This window comes from Pleurodeles waltl, chromosome 5 (genome assembly GCF_031143425.1).
Source record: "Pleurodeles waltl isolate 20211129_DDA chromosome 5, aPleWal1.hap1.20221129, whole genome shotgun sequence".
Lineage (NCBI taxonomy): Eukaryota > Metazoa > Chordata > Amphibia > Caudata > Salamandridae > Pleurodeles > Pleurodeles waltl.
The window spans coordinates 681,792,409-681,810,733 of NC_090444.1; the positions used below are offsets into that span (position 1 = coordinate 681,792,409).

The following is an 18,325-nucleotide window of genomic DNA, read 5'->3' on the forward strand; positions in this document are numbered from 1 at the left end:
TAGTAGTATTATTCTGGAAAGACTTTTGACAGCAGGTGAAATGATTTCTATGTACTTTATTTTTTTAATAGTCTTGTTGAGTCATGAGTTTTGTATCAGATTTGAAGACTATAATGAGACAAAAATGTTGACTAATTGGCGATGTTCATATCTGTTCATCGATTTATGCAATATGTTCTCATGTGTTTTTTATGCTTTTAGATTTACTCACATGTGGATCACTTTACTTTCACAGGAAATTCATTAAATGAGAACCCAAGTAGTGGCACTCTTGGTTTCTCAAAGATTTTTTTTTTCTTCAAATTCTTGTTATGGCCCTGTTTTTTTACTGCCTTGAATGCTTCAAACCCGTCTCAATGACCTTTACCTTGATGGATGGCTTTGAGCCCTAACTGTCACAGAATGCCATGTCACTTGGATTCACATTGGACACCCTCACCCACACGGTACACGTTACCTAAACAACTAACACAGCCTGGTACAACCTCTCTCTCCCAAAGAAAGTAAAATTGTTTCTTCCAGAGTGTGATTTGCTGGTCAAGACTTCGTGCTATCACATATGAATGGTAGTAAAGTCCTGCTCCGTGGCCTCCCTGACTCCATTTTAGCCTCTGTGAAGGGAATCCGTCATGCTGCAGCATGACTCTTTCAGGACTTGATGAAATATGATCACATCACCCCTGTCCTAATGGAATTCAACTGGTTCTGCTTTCAGGTCCACAACGTTTTCAAAACTAGCTGCATCAATTTCAAAGCCTTCAGGACTAACACCCCACTTAACTTGCAGACAGTCTCACCATTTCTGGTGGCTCTTGGCACACCTGCAGCCAGCACACCGTCAGGCTTGAGACAAAAAACTGTAAAAAAAAAAAAAAAAAAAAAAAAAAAAAATTAGCCAGTTGCCCTTTTCCATCTTTGAATTCATCAATCTGAGAGAACTGCCCAAAGGTGCTCCAATTTAGGAAAGAGTTGAGGACAAACCTCTTTAAAGAAGACTACATCATAATACAGTAAGAATACACTTCTGCTGCCTCTCCCTAAATCCAGCTACCTCTCCCATCTGTCATTGAGTGCATGCTTGCTTTTGACCCTGTATGACACTCCAGTGATTTTTCACCAGGTTTGTGCTATACGAATATCACATACATACGTAAAACAAGGGTGGGCTTATCTCTGGAGGCCTTTTCCTCAATTTTCTCCTGCTCTTCTTATCTTCGTTTCACCCAATGCACCCTGTTTATATTACTGTGTAGTACTCTTCCAGTTACCACAAATGCAGTTGTTTCATCCCTTACAATAAGGTTTCATCCTTTCCTTTGTCTATAGCAGTGTACGTTTTTTTATGTTTCTTAATTCCTAAAAACAAATGTGCTGCCATGTAGACTTTTCGCTTATGTGTATACCCTGATGGGTAAAATCTTGTTATGTATCTTACCCCTTTTATTTCTGTCTGCCCAGGCTGGCAAACACCATTCTTCAGGGGCTAACTTTTCATAGTTCATCTATGCTTCTGTAGCAGTCTGTGTATATTAGCTCTTCTGCATCAAGTTCTTGTTATTTTCATGCAATATGCTCGACATCACATGTTTATTCTTCTGCTGTCATTCTGGACGGCTGTATTCTTCCTCGCCTCTGATCCTAAATCCACGGTTACACCAGGGCTTGGCAGATGGCTGCAAAATCTGTTTTCACATTATTACCCAAAGAGGTAGCAAATTCTTTGTGAATCTGACAAAAAATATGTATCGATTCAAGAAGTGTAGATGCATTCACCATGACCTATCATCATGTTGTAAAACTGCATTTTCATTGGCAGTGCTTAATGAGTGGTTATGTTCTCATGTAGTGACATCTTGACTGAATCCATCATCATAATTTACTTCATTAAGGATATCTGAAAGGGGGTGAAATTCCCTTGTTCCCACAAGAATTCTGTATAGGTTTTATTCAAAGTCAATAAGGAGTAGTTATATTTAGAATTCAGTGTTTAGCTCTAAATGTCATTTCCTGTAAATTGTTTATTTAAAATTGGTATATGACTCCAGAATAACTTCATTTTTCAACTCCAGGCCTGTTTTAGCTTTTGTGGAGGTGGAAGTCCAAGAAGTTGATGTCACTGCCCAGGAGAGAGTTCTTCAGGCGATTTCCTCCACGCAGGGGCCTCTGGATGCCACCGTAGTGGTGCAGCTCCTTTCCCCAACGGCTGAAGAAAAGAATGAATTTCCAGAAGACTTGAGCTCCGAGTTGATAGACACCTTTCAGAATTACGGAGTCATTATTCTGGTCAGGTAAAAGGATTCTCCGAAGTATGTGAACAATGAAGACATGCAAACTCGAGTTGATATTCAAGATGCACTACTCTGAGTTGGGTCAAAGGTGGCAAAATGTGCTCACAATTCAGTGGTCAACTACTTTTGTAACAGCATCTGTGTTAATCTGTGATTACTGTATTATGTATGTGCAGTGCTTGCAAGCACAGTGCTTTGATTAGTACACAATCATCTTTAATGGTATTCATTTGTTTATAGTAATTATAGTGCATATCACTTCCACTCGAAGGTTAGTTCAGTGCTTAATTTGTAAAGAAAAAAGAAAGAAAAAAAAAGTAAGTAAATAAGTAGGTGTAAACGCCCAAAGGTTGGTCTGCCGCCAACAGTGCAGAGTATTAGTTTCCTCTATACCAAAACTGCCTAGTTATAGTTCTTCCTTCCACCACTCTACACTCCCTGCTTCTTTACCTCACTATTGTAGTTTCATGTTCATTCTTGCTTTCACCCTTTGTCACTGCTTCTAATTTTTCGCTTCTGCCTTCATTCTGCCTGCTCTGCTTTATTCTCTGTTTTTCTGGATTAAAGTCTAGTGATAAAAACCCGGTAATCACCGCCAGCAGCATGGCGGGCCAGACTGCCATATAATGTATGTGGCAGATCCGCCACTGGTGTAACTCCGCCACCACCAGGCTTCCGCTGCTAGGCAGCCTGGCGATGGCAGAGTTACTTATACAACAGGGCAGCGCTGCAAGCAGCGCTGCCTGCTGGATAATGTACCTGTTTTCCCCCAGCCTTTCCCTGGCGGTTTACCCCACCAGGGAAAGGCTGGCGGAATGGGTGCCTCAGGCCCCCTTAGGCTCCTGCACTACCTATGCACTTGGCTTGGGCAATGCAGGGGCCCCCGTACACAGCCTCATCGTACAAATGCGCGATGGGTGCTGCTGCACTCGCTGCACTGCTACGTTGCCGCCGGCTCCCTGTGGAGCCGGTGTCAATGTACAGGTCCTGCATTCTACTGGGCCAGCTGGCAAAAATACTATTTCCACCCACCGGCCCAGCGGAATGTTAGTAATGTGGCCGGCGGGGTCTTCAACGCGCTGGTGGACTTTTGTAGACCTCAAGTGCGGAACTCAGTGGGTTTTCCCACCGAGTTCGTAAAGAGGGCCTAAGTCCTGGTCCTCAAATGAGTGCAGCACACCACCTGCAACCTCACGCACAAATTAAGCTCTTTTAGGATTAGTCTTTTCCATTATGTATTGAATTCAGATTTGAAATCCATTCTTTATGACACTTTTCACAAACATTTGTCCCATGTTCTCCCCAATAAGGTTCAGTGGTGGTCAGATGCTTGTAACATTTGCCGACAGCAGGACAGCACTGAATATTCTCGATTTGGATGGCATGAAGGTACCATTTAATTTTGTTTTTATTTGTACCTTTATCAGTACTGGATATACAAAACCTCTGTTTCTTAATCTTTCTTGTTGAGGAAGAAAATAAGGGTAACCTTTTTAAATGTGTTGGTGTGTTAGGAACAAATGATTATAAAACGTTGTCCTATGTCTGTTGCAAGGACAATAAGGATGGGCATCTGGGGAAGTCTGTGTTTGTGTGTAAAAAGATTTGACTAGACACATCAGGGCTACAAGTTAAATACACTTATTAAAGAACATTTTATTTCACTTGTAAAAATACACCTGGTAGAAGTAAATATGGAAATCTTGTATGAAAAACGTCATCTCAGTTTGTGCACTGAAGCCCTTCTCTTTCCTCCTTTCATTCAAGTATATGATTGAAGGTATCCCAGCTTGCACTTTCAGTTTAGGAGTCTGGTATATTTATGTGCTTCTACTTTACAGGTGAAAGACAAAGCTGTGAAGATAAGACCTAAAACCAAAGACTGGCTCAAAGGTTTTCAAGAGGAAATTGCTCGGAATAGGGACAGCATTGCACCAATGTCTCCCACTGCCAACTCTTGTTTATTGGAGGAGAACTTTGACTTTTCAAATCTCGACTATGAATCAGAAGGTTAGTTGAATGGAAACAACTAAAACCTCCAGTTGTGAGCAAGCTTTGTAGCTGCATTCATTGTAGCAAGAAATTAGTCATTCGCAAATGAACTTTGTACTTGGTGTTTGATTAGAAAGGGAACAAACAAACTGGCTTAGCTGTACTGTTATTTTCCTTACACGTATGTTCTTTTTCTGCTATTATAGTTACATATACTCATATGGAAGGATATTTTGTATGTATTTTGTGTTTTATACCACACATTGTCTGGAGTTTGAGAGCAGGCAACGAAGTCAAAAGTACAGAGCCCAAAAAGATGGGGTTCGGTGCCTCTATCCGGTTGTCCTAAGTCACTAATCCTGTTGTCACAGACTTTAAGCAGAATACCAACCTGAAGAGTTCAGTTTTCAGAAGGTTCCTGGACCAGAGTTGGTTAGGCTCTGATTTAGAAGACACTCTACTACATGAGCTAACCTCTCTTAAGTAAATTATGAACACTTGGGGTGAGAATGCCGATCCCTGTTGGAGAAACTGTGACCCAGTTTACACTTGCTGAATTTGGTGGTGGACGAAGCTTACTTAACTCAGAAAGCATTAGGTGGGCTTTCCTTAACATTTACTGGTTGAAGGAGGTAACTGAGCACCTCTAAGGCTCTGTCAGACACCCCTGTCCATTTGACTGTGAAATAGGCTCCCATTGGCCATGACGTCTTAGGCATCTGATGTGTAGAGGAATATCAGCACGGTTTGCTCTCCTTCATCTAAGGAGAGGAGGAGGTATGACATTTTTAAGAGCGGTTTCCATTTTTCACATGGTCCTGAACCTCGATTGTTGATTGTGTATTTAGGACATGGCTATACCCAGTGAAAAACGGAATGACAATGCTTTTTCTCAGTGTGAATTTTCCACTCCGTCCATTTAATGTCTCACATGCTACATAATTTGTGTATTTCTAGCCCAAACAGTTCAAATCGAAATCATGGCACACAGAGTGCATTGCTGTGCCTGACACTTTGCAAAGATTTGAACAGGTCACATTTTGGTTACTGATATTCAAACTGGGGCCTGAAAGAGGAGTCTGTTTTACTTAGGTTGTAAAGAAAGCCCAAGATTGATGGATTAAGAGGAATGGCTTTAGGAAACAAAATAAACTTGAAGTACTTACATTTAAATGTAGCAGTAGTACAGAATTACTCCTTTTTCATGAAAATATTTTGTTTCTTTGTTCACACAAGTGCATTTTTATCTCAAAGACGATATTCTCAAAGCATACAAAGTCAGGTTTATTGATCAGTTTTCTTTATTGCACGTTTCTTCCATACAACAAAGGGGCCCGGCTTGCAGTATCAGACATTTAAAGAACTTAACCCATCCCAACCAAAACAAAATCAGATTTAGCAGTTTATGCTACCATCACTGCTTTGCAAATAGTTGGACAAATTAACATGACTGACAAGTTGCGGTTTCTGTTCGTTATGGGCGAGCACAAAGTGCTCCGTCCCTTCTGTAACCTCTCTTTGGGCTTAAAACCACGCCCATGCCACTCAGTCACTTACATTGGTTTGTGGGCTTGCCTTTTAAAATCCGCTTGCTTTCATTTGTGAAAGGCATGCATACGTCATGCCTTTTCCGGTGTCTAGCCCACCTACACAGCACCGGTAAAGTACCAAAAATAGACGAGGCTCGATGTTTTCAGCCTGGAGTTCGGACTATTTTATCTGTTTATTTTCCACGAAGCGCGATCGCGCTGCATTTCATATAGCAGGATCGCGCTGCATTTAAAAAAAAATTACAACGCTAAAAGCCCTAACTCGAACAAATGCGAGACCCATTGCATTGAAAATGCTTGTTTTTTCCTTTGTTCGGTCCTGGCACATACAGCAGCTGTAACGGTGAGGTGGAGGGGTGGTCTGGAGAGTCATGACAAATAACGCTGTGTCATGGATCCTATCTGCTCCCACCCTTTATAGAAACCAGTGCCCCTGAAGTGCCTGCAGATAAACAGATACATATTACATATCAAATGTACTATACTATTCTTCAGTGCTGTTTCTTAATGAAAAGGGTTAATTCCTGAGGCCATGTGTCATGAATTCAAGTTAAATCAAATACTGAAAACACAGTTTAGGACATAAGTTATGTGCCCTAAATGAGACACTCCTTTATTACAAAAGCATCTTTAGCATTTCTAATAGGATATGCTAAGTGTGTATAGTTTTGAAGCTTTAAAAAAGTGCATTCTTAAAATGCTGAAAAAGCCATATAGCTATGTAATTTCCATTTGAATGATACACCATGCAATTAGCCTTTTTCCCCTTGTGCTACCTGTAGTCTCTGGACTTGGATGGTCGCTCCTTCCTCCATAGCATGAGCTAGCGCATTGTGTGTTTTGCTTCATAGCCCACAGAGGTGGCCTGAGAGTGTTTGTGCCCAGCAGGTTTCGGCAAAGCTTTCTACCATAGCTTTTACCACTCCTGCTCTTCTCGTCACCCCTGAGAAGCTGTGAAGCTGTCCTAGGTCAGGTCGTACCCTCCACAAGTGAAGGCTTGGTGGTGATTGTTGCTGGAGACCAGGGCTGGGGCCAGGGTGCACAGCACATGTGCCAGGGTGGACTGGGCCACAAATGGTTAGAAAAGTGTCAGTGTCTCTGCTGCCGGTGTTTACATGATAGAAGGCAGCCTCCGGTGTGGCTTGTTGGTTGCTTGGGGTCTAGTTGAGCTAGACTTAGAAGGAGAAAAATTGAGTCATCGATTCTAGTGTACCACCTGTTCCCAATGAAGCCCCTGTGCACATTTGTGCTCTGCCACATAAATGGAATTGAGGGGGATCACGGTGGTATCAGGTGTGAATTGGACCCTCCTGAATTCTGCTATTTGAGGGTTACAGCTATTTTTTCTCCCCTCATCTGCTCAGTCTTTCCTCTCCCCCTTCTCCCTTGTTGAATAGGTGGGTTTCAGGGGGTCAGCCATTGACGGTTGGAAGCAGATCTGCAGGTGCCAAGTTGGATAAGTTGACTTTTTGCCACAGTGCTGGGGGGGCTCCCTGAGGCCTCGAATCCCTTTTAACCGCCTTCTACGACTGATCCCTTATGGGCCTCTGTGCCACCTTTTCTTTTTCTTTTGTGACCCCGGCAGGAACTGTCCACTGGGTACGGGTAACGGTTGGATCACTAAACATGAGGCGGCCTTCCTCATCCAACCTAACCCAAAAACCCCATACTTTTATATCCTGCCAAAAATCCACAAAAATAAACGTCCACCCCCGGGAAGACCAATTGTCTCCGGGATCGGTTCCATCCTGGAACCACTGTCCCAATTCTGTGACTGGTTCCTCCAACCATTCGTGAAACAAATTCCCACATACCTTAAAGATACAACTGATGTACTCTCCCTTATCGATACCCTAGATTTTGACAAAGAGAAAAAACATCTCATGATACTGGATGTGGAATCACTATATACCAACATTCCACAGGAGGCAACCTTGGAAGTAGTCAGTGACCTACTAAATAGGGGAGTATGGAACTACATCACCCCCCCTGAATTTATCTTGGACTTAGCCCATCTGGCCCTTACCAGGAACTTTTTTGAGTTCGATAAGAACTTCTTTTTACAGATCCAGGGTACTTCCATGGGGAGCACGTTCGCACCGAGCTTGGCATCCCTATACGTGGATCATTTTGAGAAAGAAATGGTTCTCACTGAAGAGAATCCGTACTTCAACCATATCAGGCTATGGAAAAGATACATCGATGACATCCTGATAATCTGGAGAGGCACAAGGGAAGAAGCAACCACCTTCATCACTTGGTTAAACACCCTGAACCCCTTTCTAAGATTTACAGCCACGCTGGGTGACCCAGCGGTCTCCTTCCTTGACCTAGTAATATCTGAAAGAAATGGCTCCTTGGTAACAGAAGTATTTTATAAACCTACTGACCGAAACACTCTCCTCCAGTTCCAGAGCTTCCACCCACGCTCCCTCAGGGAAAACCTCCCAGTGGGTCAGTATCTCCGCCTTCGGCGGAATTGTACCGAACTAACAGACTACAAGAAGCATGCTCAGCAGCTCACTAACAAACTTTGAGCAAGAGGATACCCAGACCATCTACTGAGGAGAGCGGATAAACGTGCTCGTGTGAGCCCTAGGGAAACTTTACTACATCCTAGCAGCAGAACCAATAAGAGAGACTCATTGATCTGTGTGACTACATTCAACCCAGCGTCCAATATGATCAAGAAGATACTCAATGAAGACTGGAAGATCCTCACGTCTGGGGGTCTTCCTTTTCAGATCCCAATGAATGCTTATAAAAAAGCAAAAAGTATTTGGGATATGATTGTACATACCCGCCCACGTGTCAACCTTACCTCAAACAAACAAAGGACACTCTGGGACCTGCCTCCCGCTAAAGGTCACTTTCCGTGCGGCAGCTGCAGTGTCTGCGCATTTACTAAAAAAACCCTTACACTTGATCTGGGACTACGGACACCCTGGGAACTTAGACAACTAACGAACTGCAACAGCAAAAACGTGGTGTATATGATCACATGCCCCTGTGATAAAAGATACATTGGGATGACAACAAGAAGAGTGGGTACATGCATCTGCGAGCATAGGAGCACCATCCGTTGCAAGAGAGATGCCACAAGACTCACCGAGCATTATATTTCCAGCAATCACCACCCTGACCACATGCAATGGGTGGTGTTGGACCAACTAAAACCGATAACTAATGCCACACAAAAACGTTTATTATATGAACAAAGGTGGATATGGAGGTTGCAAACAGACATTAGAGGATTGAACGACAATATCCAGTGGTCAGCTTTAAGATGATGATAAAATACCTGGGTGACCCCTTTCCCATATGAGATTCCTCCTACGGCCCCTTTAATGCCCCACCGGGGGATCCACTACCCATCCCCCGCACTGCTATCTTTGACCAGGGTAGCATCCCTACTTTTCAGAGTAATTTCCCCTAATGTCCCCTACCCCTGCAATCGTAGCTATTGTCCTTCCCCTCCCATACCCTTTCGTTTTTTTATCTATATCCTCATTTTTATCTAGACATACGTCTTCATTCTCCTCTTCCTCTGTCTTTTTGTTCTTTCTTTCTTCTTTCTTCCAACTTCCCCCCCCCCCACAGTGACTGTGCCCCCCTCGGTTTTATCGCAGCTCTGCTTCTTCCTTTGTCCCGTCCCTGCCCCCATCCTTGCTCTTCTTTTTTCTTCTTGCCCTCACCCGTTTCCCCGCTTCCCCTGCCCTGCCCTTTCCTTCTGTTTCCTCTTGTTTTCTTCCCCCCCTCCCCCTTTTTTCTCCCTCTCTCAATCACTAGTCCCCCCTCTTTCCCCGCTCTGTCCTTGCATCCAGTTCCCCCTATTTTTCTCCCCCCCTTTTTCCCTTTTCCCAATCATCAGTTCTTTTTCTCTCTTGAATGGGCCTGTGTAGGCCCTCTACCTTTCTTCTTTCCTCCTTTTCCTCTCCCCTCTTTTCTTCTCCCTGCTCTCTTCTTTCTCTTTTTCTTTTTTCTCTCTTTTCTCTTTTTCTCTTTTCTATCTTGCGTTTTGCTGTTTGCTCGCTCCCTTGGTCTCCTTCCCGGTCCACCACTTTCCTCCCCCACCCCCTTCATTCCTCACCCCTTTCTTTTCTCTCCCATTTTCCTCCGTTTAAAAAAAAAAAAAAAACCTCACTCAGTCGTCCGAGCCGGACGACTCTCCTCTGCACTACGGGACTCCATTTCCCAGAGTCCCGAGTGCACATTGGACGCGCCGCGCTTAACGCAACGCGTCATCACAGGGCACTCCCCGCGCGCGCGATCCGCACCGCGGTGGAAGCGCCCTGCTTCAGTACTTCGATTTCTGGCACGATCAACGCCGTGGCCCTCGACATCACAGAGGTCCCGCGGGTTGAGCATCAACCGGCAGCGTTCCACGAGCAGTGGGGGCATTCAAGCATGTTATACCGGCGCAACCCCCGTGGGGGTGCGGCCGGAGTCGGGGCGTGGTTTTCTATCTAGGACGCCCGATACATCTGTCATTTCCCTAATTGGATTCCGCCCGAGCTTTCTGCCGATTGGCTTTTGGTTCACATAAATTCCAGACCAGCCATGCAGTCAGTACCAGAGCAGCCTGGCTCCGGCACGTAGGTACCTCCCCCTGGTATTCCCTTGGGAGTGGTAAGTGTGGCCCCTCTGGGGTTCTTTTCCTGTTTTAATCCCTGTCTCCACTCCCTGCTCTAGCCTTCAGCTCCCCCCCTCACTTTCCTCTTTTTCGTTTTCTTTTTCTTTCTCTTTTCCTTTTTTCATTTGCCTCCTTCCTGTTCTTCTCTTTTTCTTCTCTCTCCCTGTTCTCCTTTCCATTGTTCTAAGCTTGGTTCCCCTGCTTGTCTACTCGCTCTACTCCCTTACTTTTTTCCTTTAGGTCCTATACATCCCTACTTTATTTCCTGATCCCCCACTTTTTTCTTTGCTAAACCCGCCATCTCCTTAGAGTGTGACTACAAGGGAAAACCCCTCCCCGGCACTAGCCAGACCAGAGGCAGATTGCCCCCTACCCCGGGGTAAGTCACTTTTGCATGTGTGTGTGAGTGCTCTTCACAATTTTTTTCACATATTGCTGTGTGCTTTGCAGTGGTTTGCCACGGTTTTTTCTCTCTGAATTATTCTGAATTAATAGTGGCTTATGTATTTATGTATTTATATTTACTACAGGCCTACCCTACCGTGAACTACCCGTTCAGGTAGGCCTCGCATATATATATATTTTTTCCATTTGAGCACCCCACTTAATGCGTGTGCTCCGACCCTGACGAATGCCCCTGACTTACCAGCACCTAGTGAGGGCAGAAACATGTTGGTCATCCACTTTTCTTTTTAGACTCCAAGAGACATTACTCTCCAACGAGCCTTTCCCCTTTGGTTTTAGTCTTACCAACATGCACCTTTATTAAAACTAGCAGCAGCTACTGGTGACATGTTTGGTAATTTTATTATTCACTCCTTCTGGATCAATGTAACTATCCAGTCAGCTTAATTTCAGCACTCCCTCTGGTTCTTTTAACCAAGAGGTTGAGTCCGCCCAAGTAGTACTATCTTACTTGGGTGGGGCTAGGTGGTCATATGATGAAGCAAGACACTATTATGTGTGTGAGACCACCTAGTCCGTAAGGGAAATCCCCCTTCCCCCTGTAGGACAACACAGCACCCCTTAGTTTGGACATTTTTCCATCTATAACTTCCCCACCAGAGGATCCAAAGTGATCTTACTAATACCACTGAAAAAAGACTGACCCAGCCTTACCTTCAGCTCCTACTACCCCACACCATTAGTGATGATATGATTTCTTGAGGGAGGCGGTGTGGGCTAGCAACACTCCCAGTGCTCTCCTTTTGTGTACATATAGTGAGCGCAGCAGGCAGCTGTGAGAGCTTTGTTACTTATTCTTTTACCCTGCGACATACGCACAGGAGTATTAGAAATCTTTGCTTCCCTTCCTGAATATGGCTGAAGGGCTCGCCTTCGGCGAGGAGGAACTTCAGGCCATCCTCGCTGCACCTTCACTTCTAGGAGATTCTTCACTTTCCAAGACAATAGCCCAACTAGGGGATTGGGACACTCTGATAGAATTAAAAAGGACACAAGTGAAAACAATATTACACGGGGCTGTCCTAACCGAATACTTAAGAAAAAATGCTGCACCAAACGGTCTGATTATCACCACCGAACCACGTATCTTCCTAGAGGACAAAGAATTTAGGAAGGACTGGTCTCTGATAGCCTGAAAATGCACACGTGACTGGTTAATTCTGATCATCAAGACAGCCACCAGACTATCAGATGCTTTAGTACTTCAAATCAAAGCGGCAGAAAGTAACCTAAAAACTGGACTTACGGCCGCAGGATTTAAGAAAAAACTAGAGGAAACAAATAAAACAATCAGTGAGTTCAAAGACTACTTGACTCACCGTAAAATTGCCAAATTTCAGAAAGACCTGGTGAAGTTCTCCCTGGAGAGGGTACATCCCTACTCAAGGGAAGACTTTGTATCTCAATCCTCTTTGCCCTCCGATACATCCTCCGGGGGCTACTCTAGCTCGGACTCCGACACCAGCCGCACACAAACAACACGGCCAAGGCGGGGCAGGAGGGGGAATACTCAGAATAATTGGCCCACATCATTTACAGGCCCTCTGCCTCCGCTGCTTAATATGCCTCCTTGGGCTTGACCCTCTCCCTATGGGCCACCAAATCAATTCCAAGCCCCTTTGTATCCCCAGCCACAAACGACCTGGTCTTATCCCAATGTTCCTTTTTTTGGGAGAGGCCCCGGACGGGGAAGGGGCAGGAAAAAAGGAGTCAGTTGGAACCTGAAGGAAGGACCAACGGACGACGAATCCCCCAGCACAAGCAGAGTTTAAATAAGGGATCCACCACCGTTGTTAACTTAAGCCCAAGAGTATTAAGTAATAACGAGCTCCAAGCCTTAGAGAAAGGTCTGGGTTTTGTCCCTACTCCAAAACTTGACATCTTTAAACTAAGGATAGAACTAGCAGAATTTTTTCGCAAGATTAGGTTGAGAACCTTTTTCTCATGAACCCTGAACCCTGAACCCATTACAGAACAAGAAAGGAACACCGGGCTACGTCCCAAATCCAAGTTCACTCCCTCCTCCCACCTGATGCCACCTGAAGTTTTAGCTTTTGAAAAGTCAGTGAGTAGGAGGATTGACGACCTGCAGAACACGCAAAGGGAGATCTTCCACAACATTAGTACCGGAGAACTTACAGCCCTCCACAACCTCAGCAATGACTCTTCTATCACCATTAAACCAGCAGATAAAGGCGGTGCCATAGTGATAATGCCCACAGTAATGTACAATACTGAATGTCTACGTCTACTAAACAATGACCATCATTATAAGAGATTATCAAGGGACCCGACAGAAGAGGTCAGGGAAGAGATCACTTTCCTGATCAAGAAGGGTACGGGTAACGGTTGGATCACTAAACATGAGGCGGCCTTCCTCATCCAACCTAACCCAAAAACCCCATACTTTTATATCCTGCCAAAAATCCACAAAAATAAACATCCACCCCCGGGAAGACCAATTGTCTCCGGGATCGGTTCCATCCTGGAACCACTGTCCCAATTCTGCGACTGGTTCCTCCAACCATTCGTGAAACAAATTCCCACATACCTTAAAGATACAACTGATGTACTCTCCCTTATCGATACCCTAGATTTTGACAAAGAGAAAGAACACCTCATGACACTGGATGTGGAATCACTATATACCAACATTCCACAGGAGGCAACCTTGGAAGTAGTCAGTGACCTACTAAATAGGGGAGTATGGAACTACATCACCCCCCCTGAATTTATCCTGGACTTAGCCCATCTGGCCCTTACCAGGAACTTTTTTGAGTTCGATAAGAACTTCTTTTTACAGATCCAGGGTACTTCCATGGGGAGCACGTTCGCACCGAGCTTGGCATGCCTATACGTGGATCATTTTGAGAAAGAAATGGTTCTCACTGAAGAGAATCCGTACTTCAACCATATCAGGCTATGGAAAAGATACATCGATGACATCCTGATAATCTGGAGAGGCACAAGGGAAGAAGCAACCACCTTCATCACTTGGTTAAACACCCTGAACCCCTTTCTAAGATTTACAGCCACGCTGGGTGACCCAGCGGTCTCCTTCCTTGACCTAGTAATATCTGAAAGAAATGGCTCCTTGGTAACAGAAGTATTTTATAAACCTACTGACCGAAACACTCTCCTCCAGTTCCAGAGCTTCCACCCACGCTCCCTCAGGGAAAACCTCCCAGTGGGTCAGTATCTCCGCCTTCGGCGGAATTGTACCGAACTAACGGACTACAAGAAGCATGCTCAGCAGCTCACTAACAAACTTCGAGCAAGAGGATACCCAGACCATCTACTGAGGAGAGCGGATAAACGTGCTTGTGTGAGCCCTAGGGAAACTTTACTACATCCTAGCAGCAGAACCAATAAGAGAGACTCATTGATCTGTGTGACTACATTCAACCCAGCGTCCAATATGATCAAGAAGATACTCAATGAAGACTGGAAGATCCTCACGTCTGGGGGTCTTCCTTTTCAGATCCCAATGAATGCTTATAAAAAAGCAAAAAGTATTTGGGATATGATTGTACATACCCGCCCACGTGTCAACCTTACCTCAAACAAACAAAGGACACTCTGGGACCTGCCTCCCGCTAAAGGTCACTTTCCGTGCGGCAGCTGCAGTGTCTGCGCATTTACTAAAAAAAACCCTTACACTTGATCTGGGACTACGGACACCCTGGGAACTTAGACAACTAACGAACTGCAACAGCAAAAACGTGGTGTATATGATCACATGCCCCTGTGATAAAAGATACATTGGGATGACAACAAGAAGAGTGGGTACACGCATCTGCGAGCATAGGAGCACCATCCGTTGCAAGAGAGATGCCACAAGACTCACCGAGCATTATATTTCCAGCAATCACCACCCTGACCACATGCAATGGGTGGTGTTGGACCAACTAAAACCGATAACTAATGCCACACAAAAACGTTTATTATATGAACAAAGGTGGATATGGAGGTTGCAAACAGACATTAGAGGATTGAACGACAATATCCAGTGGTCAGCTTTAAGATGATGATAAAATACCTGGGTGACCCCTTTCCCATATGAGATTCCTCCTACGGCCCCTTTAATGCCCCACCGGGGGATCCACTACCCATCCCCCGCACTGCTATCTTTGACCAGGGTAGCATCCCTACTTTTCAGAGTAATTTCCCCTAATGTCCCCTACCCCTGCAATCGTAGCTATTGTCCTTCCCCTCCCATACCCTTTCGTTTTTTTATCTATATCCTCATTTTTATCTAGACATACGTCTTCATTCTCCTCTTCCTCTGTCTTTTTGTTCTTTCTTTCTTCTTTCTTCCAACTTCCCCCCCCCCCCTCCCACAGTGACTGTGCCCCCCTCGGCTTTATCGCAGCTCTGCTTCTTCCTTTGTCCCGTCCCTGCCCCCATCCTTGCTCTTCTTTTTTCTTCTTGCCCTCACCCGTTCCCCTGCTTCCCCTGCCCTGCCCTTTCCTTCTGTTTCCTCTTGTTTTCTTCCCCCCCTCCCCCTTTTTTCTCCCTCTCTCAATCACTAGTCCCCCCTCTTTCCCCGCTCTGTCCTTGCATCCAGTTCCCCCTATTTTTCTCCCCCCCTTTTTCCCTTTTCAAAATCATCAGTTCTTTTTCTCTCTTGAATGGGCCTGTGTAGGCCCTCTACCTTTCTTCTTTCCTCCTTTTCCTCTCCCCTCTTTTCTTCTCCCTGCTCTCTTCTTTCTTTTTCTTTTTTCTCTCTTTTCTCTTTTTCTCTTTTCTATCTTGCGTTTTGCTGTTTGCTCGCTCCCTTGGTCTCCTTCCCGGTCCACCACTTTCCTCCCCCTTCCCCCCCCCCCCCCCCCCCCCCCCCCCCCCCCCCCTTCATTCCTCACCCCTTTCTTTTCTCTCCCATTTTCCTCAGTTTAAAAAAAAAAAAAAACCCTCACTCAGTCGTCCGAGCCGGACGACTCTCCTCTGCACTACGGGACTCCATTTCCCAGAGTCCCGAGTGCACATTGGACGCGCCGCGCTTACCGCGACGCATCATCACAGGGCGCTCCCCTCGCGCGCGATCTGCACCGCGGTGGAAGCGCCCTGCTTCAGTACTTCGATTTCTGGCACGATCAACGCCGCGGGCCTCAACCTCACAGAGGTCCCGCGGGTTGAGCATCAACCGGCAGCGTTCCACGAGCAGTCGGGGCATTCAAGCATGTTATACCGGCGCAACCCCCGTGGGGGTGCGGCCGGAGTCGGGGCGTGGCTTTCTATCTAGGACGCCCGATACATCTGTCATTTCCCTAATTGGATTCCACCCCGAGCTTTCTGCCGATTGGCTTTTGGTTCACATAAATTCCAGACCAGCCATGCAGTGAGTACCAGAGCGGCCTGGCTCCGGCACGTAGGTACCTCCCCCTGGTATTCCCTTTGGAGTGGTAAGTGTGGCCCCTCTGGGGCTCTTTTCATTTTTTAATCCCTGTCTCCACTCCCTGCTCTAGCCTTCAGCTCCCCCCCTCACTTTCCTCTTTTTCGTTTTCTTTTTCTTTCTCTTTTCCTTTTTTCATTTGCCTCCTTCCTGTTCTTCTCTTTTTCTTCTCTCTCCCTGTTCTCCTTTCCATTGTTCTAAGCTTGGTTCCCCTGCTTGTCTACTCGCTCTACTCCCTTACTTTTTTCCTTTAGGTCCTATACATCCCTACTTTATTTCCTATTCCCCCACTTTTTTCTTTGCTAAACCCGCCATCTCCTTAGAGTGTGACTACAAGGGAAAACCCCTCCCCGGCACTAGCCAGACCAGAGGCAGATTGCCCCCTACCCCGGGGTAAGTCACTTTTGCATGTGTGTGTGAGTGCTCTTCACATTTTATTTCACATATTGCTGTGTGCTTTGCAGTGGTTTGCCACGGTTTTTTCACTCTGAATTATTCTGAATTAATAGTGGCTTATGTATTTATGTATTTATATTTACTACAGGCCTACCCTAAACTACCCGTTCAGGTAGGCCTCGCATATATATATTTTTTTTCCATTTGAGCACCCCACTTAATGCGTGTGCTCCGACCCTGACGAATGCCCCTGACTTACCAGCACCTAGTGAGGGCAGAAACATGTTGGTCATCCACTTTTCTTTTTAGACTCCAAGAGACATTACTCTCCAACGAGCCTTTCCCCTTTGGTTTTAGTCTTACCAACATGCACCTTTATTAAAACTAGCAGCAGCTACTGGTGACATGTTTGGTAATTTTATTATTCACTCCTTCTGGATCAATGTAACTATCCAGTCAGCTTAATTTCAGCACTCCCTCTGGTTCTTTTAACCAAGAGGTTGAGTCCGCCCAAGTAGTACTATCTTACTTGGGTGGGGCTAGGTGGTCATATGATGAAGCAAGACACTATTATGTGTGTGAGACCACCTAGTCTGTAAGGGAAATCCCCCTTCCCCCTGTAGGACAACACAGCACCCCTTAGTTTGGACATTTTTCCATCTATAACTTCCCCACCAGAGGATCCAAAGTGATCTTACTAATACCACTGAAAAAAGACTGACCCAGCCTTACCTTCAGCTCCTACTACCCCACATCATTAGTGATGATATGGAGTCAGTGGGCTCCTTCTATCAGTGTTTTTGTGGAAGTCATTCGGGATTCACCTTAGGGTACCCTTGAGTGCTTGGCAAAATGACTTGATCAGCCAACCTGCCACCGGTATCATTTATTTTTCACCAATTAAAGGCAACCTATTTCAGTGACAAATGAAAACTTGCCACCAAACGCAACCTAGGAACACCAGGCAAAAACCAAACATCAATGGCAAATTTCTAGAAAACTCTCAATGTAAGAGTCTGTCGGACACTATCCCTGATCCATTATCCATACAGGGACTCTAGATGTGCTCAATAGGGCAGCCTTACCGGTTACTATTGAATTGCCATTGCTGCATTCATGAGCCCCATTTTCGACGCAGCATCTGACACAGCTATTATTACATCATATGGAGGGGACAGTCCCTTGCCTTTGTTCCCTAAGCCATTAATGTTGCCCAAAATAGAGGGACAGCCCTTGAAGACACTTGGACTGTTGAACAACCTACACTCTAATTCGTGAACTGCCTAAACAAAAAACCATTAATGCTTGGCTTGTTTCTGATAGTTGGGAGAGAAAGAATCACAGACACGATTTGCCAGTGAAAGATTTCTGAAAACATTGTTGGAGGCAATTATAGTCAAGACTCTATCAATCAAGAGGGTTTTAAGACATACTGAATGGGTAGAACATTCTAAAGATAATAAGATGCTTTCCCAAGCTTAATTCCGTTGTCTCCAGAGACCTTCTGACAATGTGCTTCCTTTGGGATGAAAACTTTCATACAGAACAAATAGGTGTACGGAACAGATAGTCTCAAAACATTTGGACCAGGAAAGAAGTGTTAGCAGAT

General features: G+C 45.1%; 1 protein-coding gene across 2 annotated transcripts in view; it reads left to right on the forward strand.

Annotated features, from left to right (window-relative positions):
• The window catches only part of SYNJ2 (synaptojanin 2), a 494,632-nt gene that overhangs the window by 388,390 nt on the left and 87,917 nt on the right, over positions 1 to 18,325 (forward strand). For both annotated transcript variants that reach the window (XM_069234571.1, XM_069234573.1), the window contains exons 19-21: positions 2,070 to 2,288; positions 3,599 to 3,677; positions 4,130 to 4,298. In XM_069234571.1, coding sequence (XP_069090672.1) covers positions 2,070 to 2,288; positions 3,599 to 3,677; positions 4,130 to 4,298 — 467 coding nt within the window. The remainder of the gene's footprint in view (positions 1 to 2,069; positions 2,289 to 3,598; positions 3,678 to 4,129; positions 4,299 to 18,325) is intronic.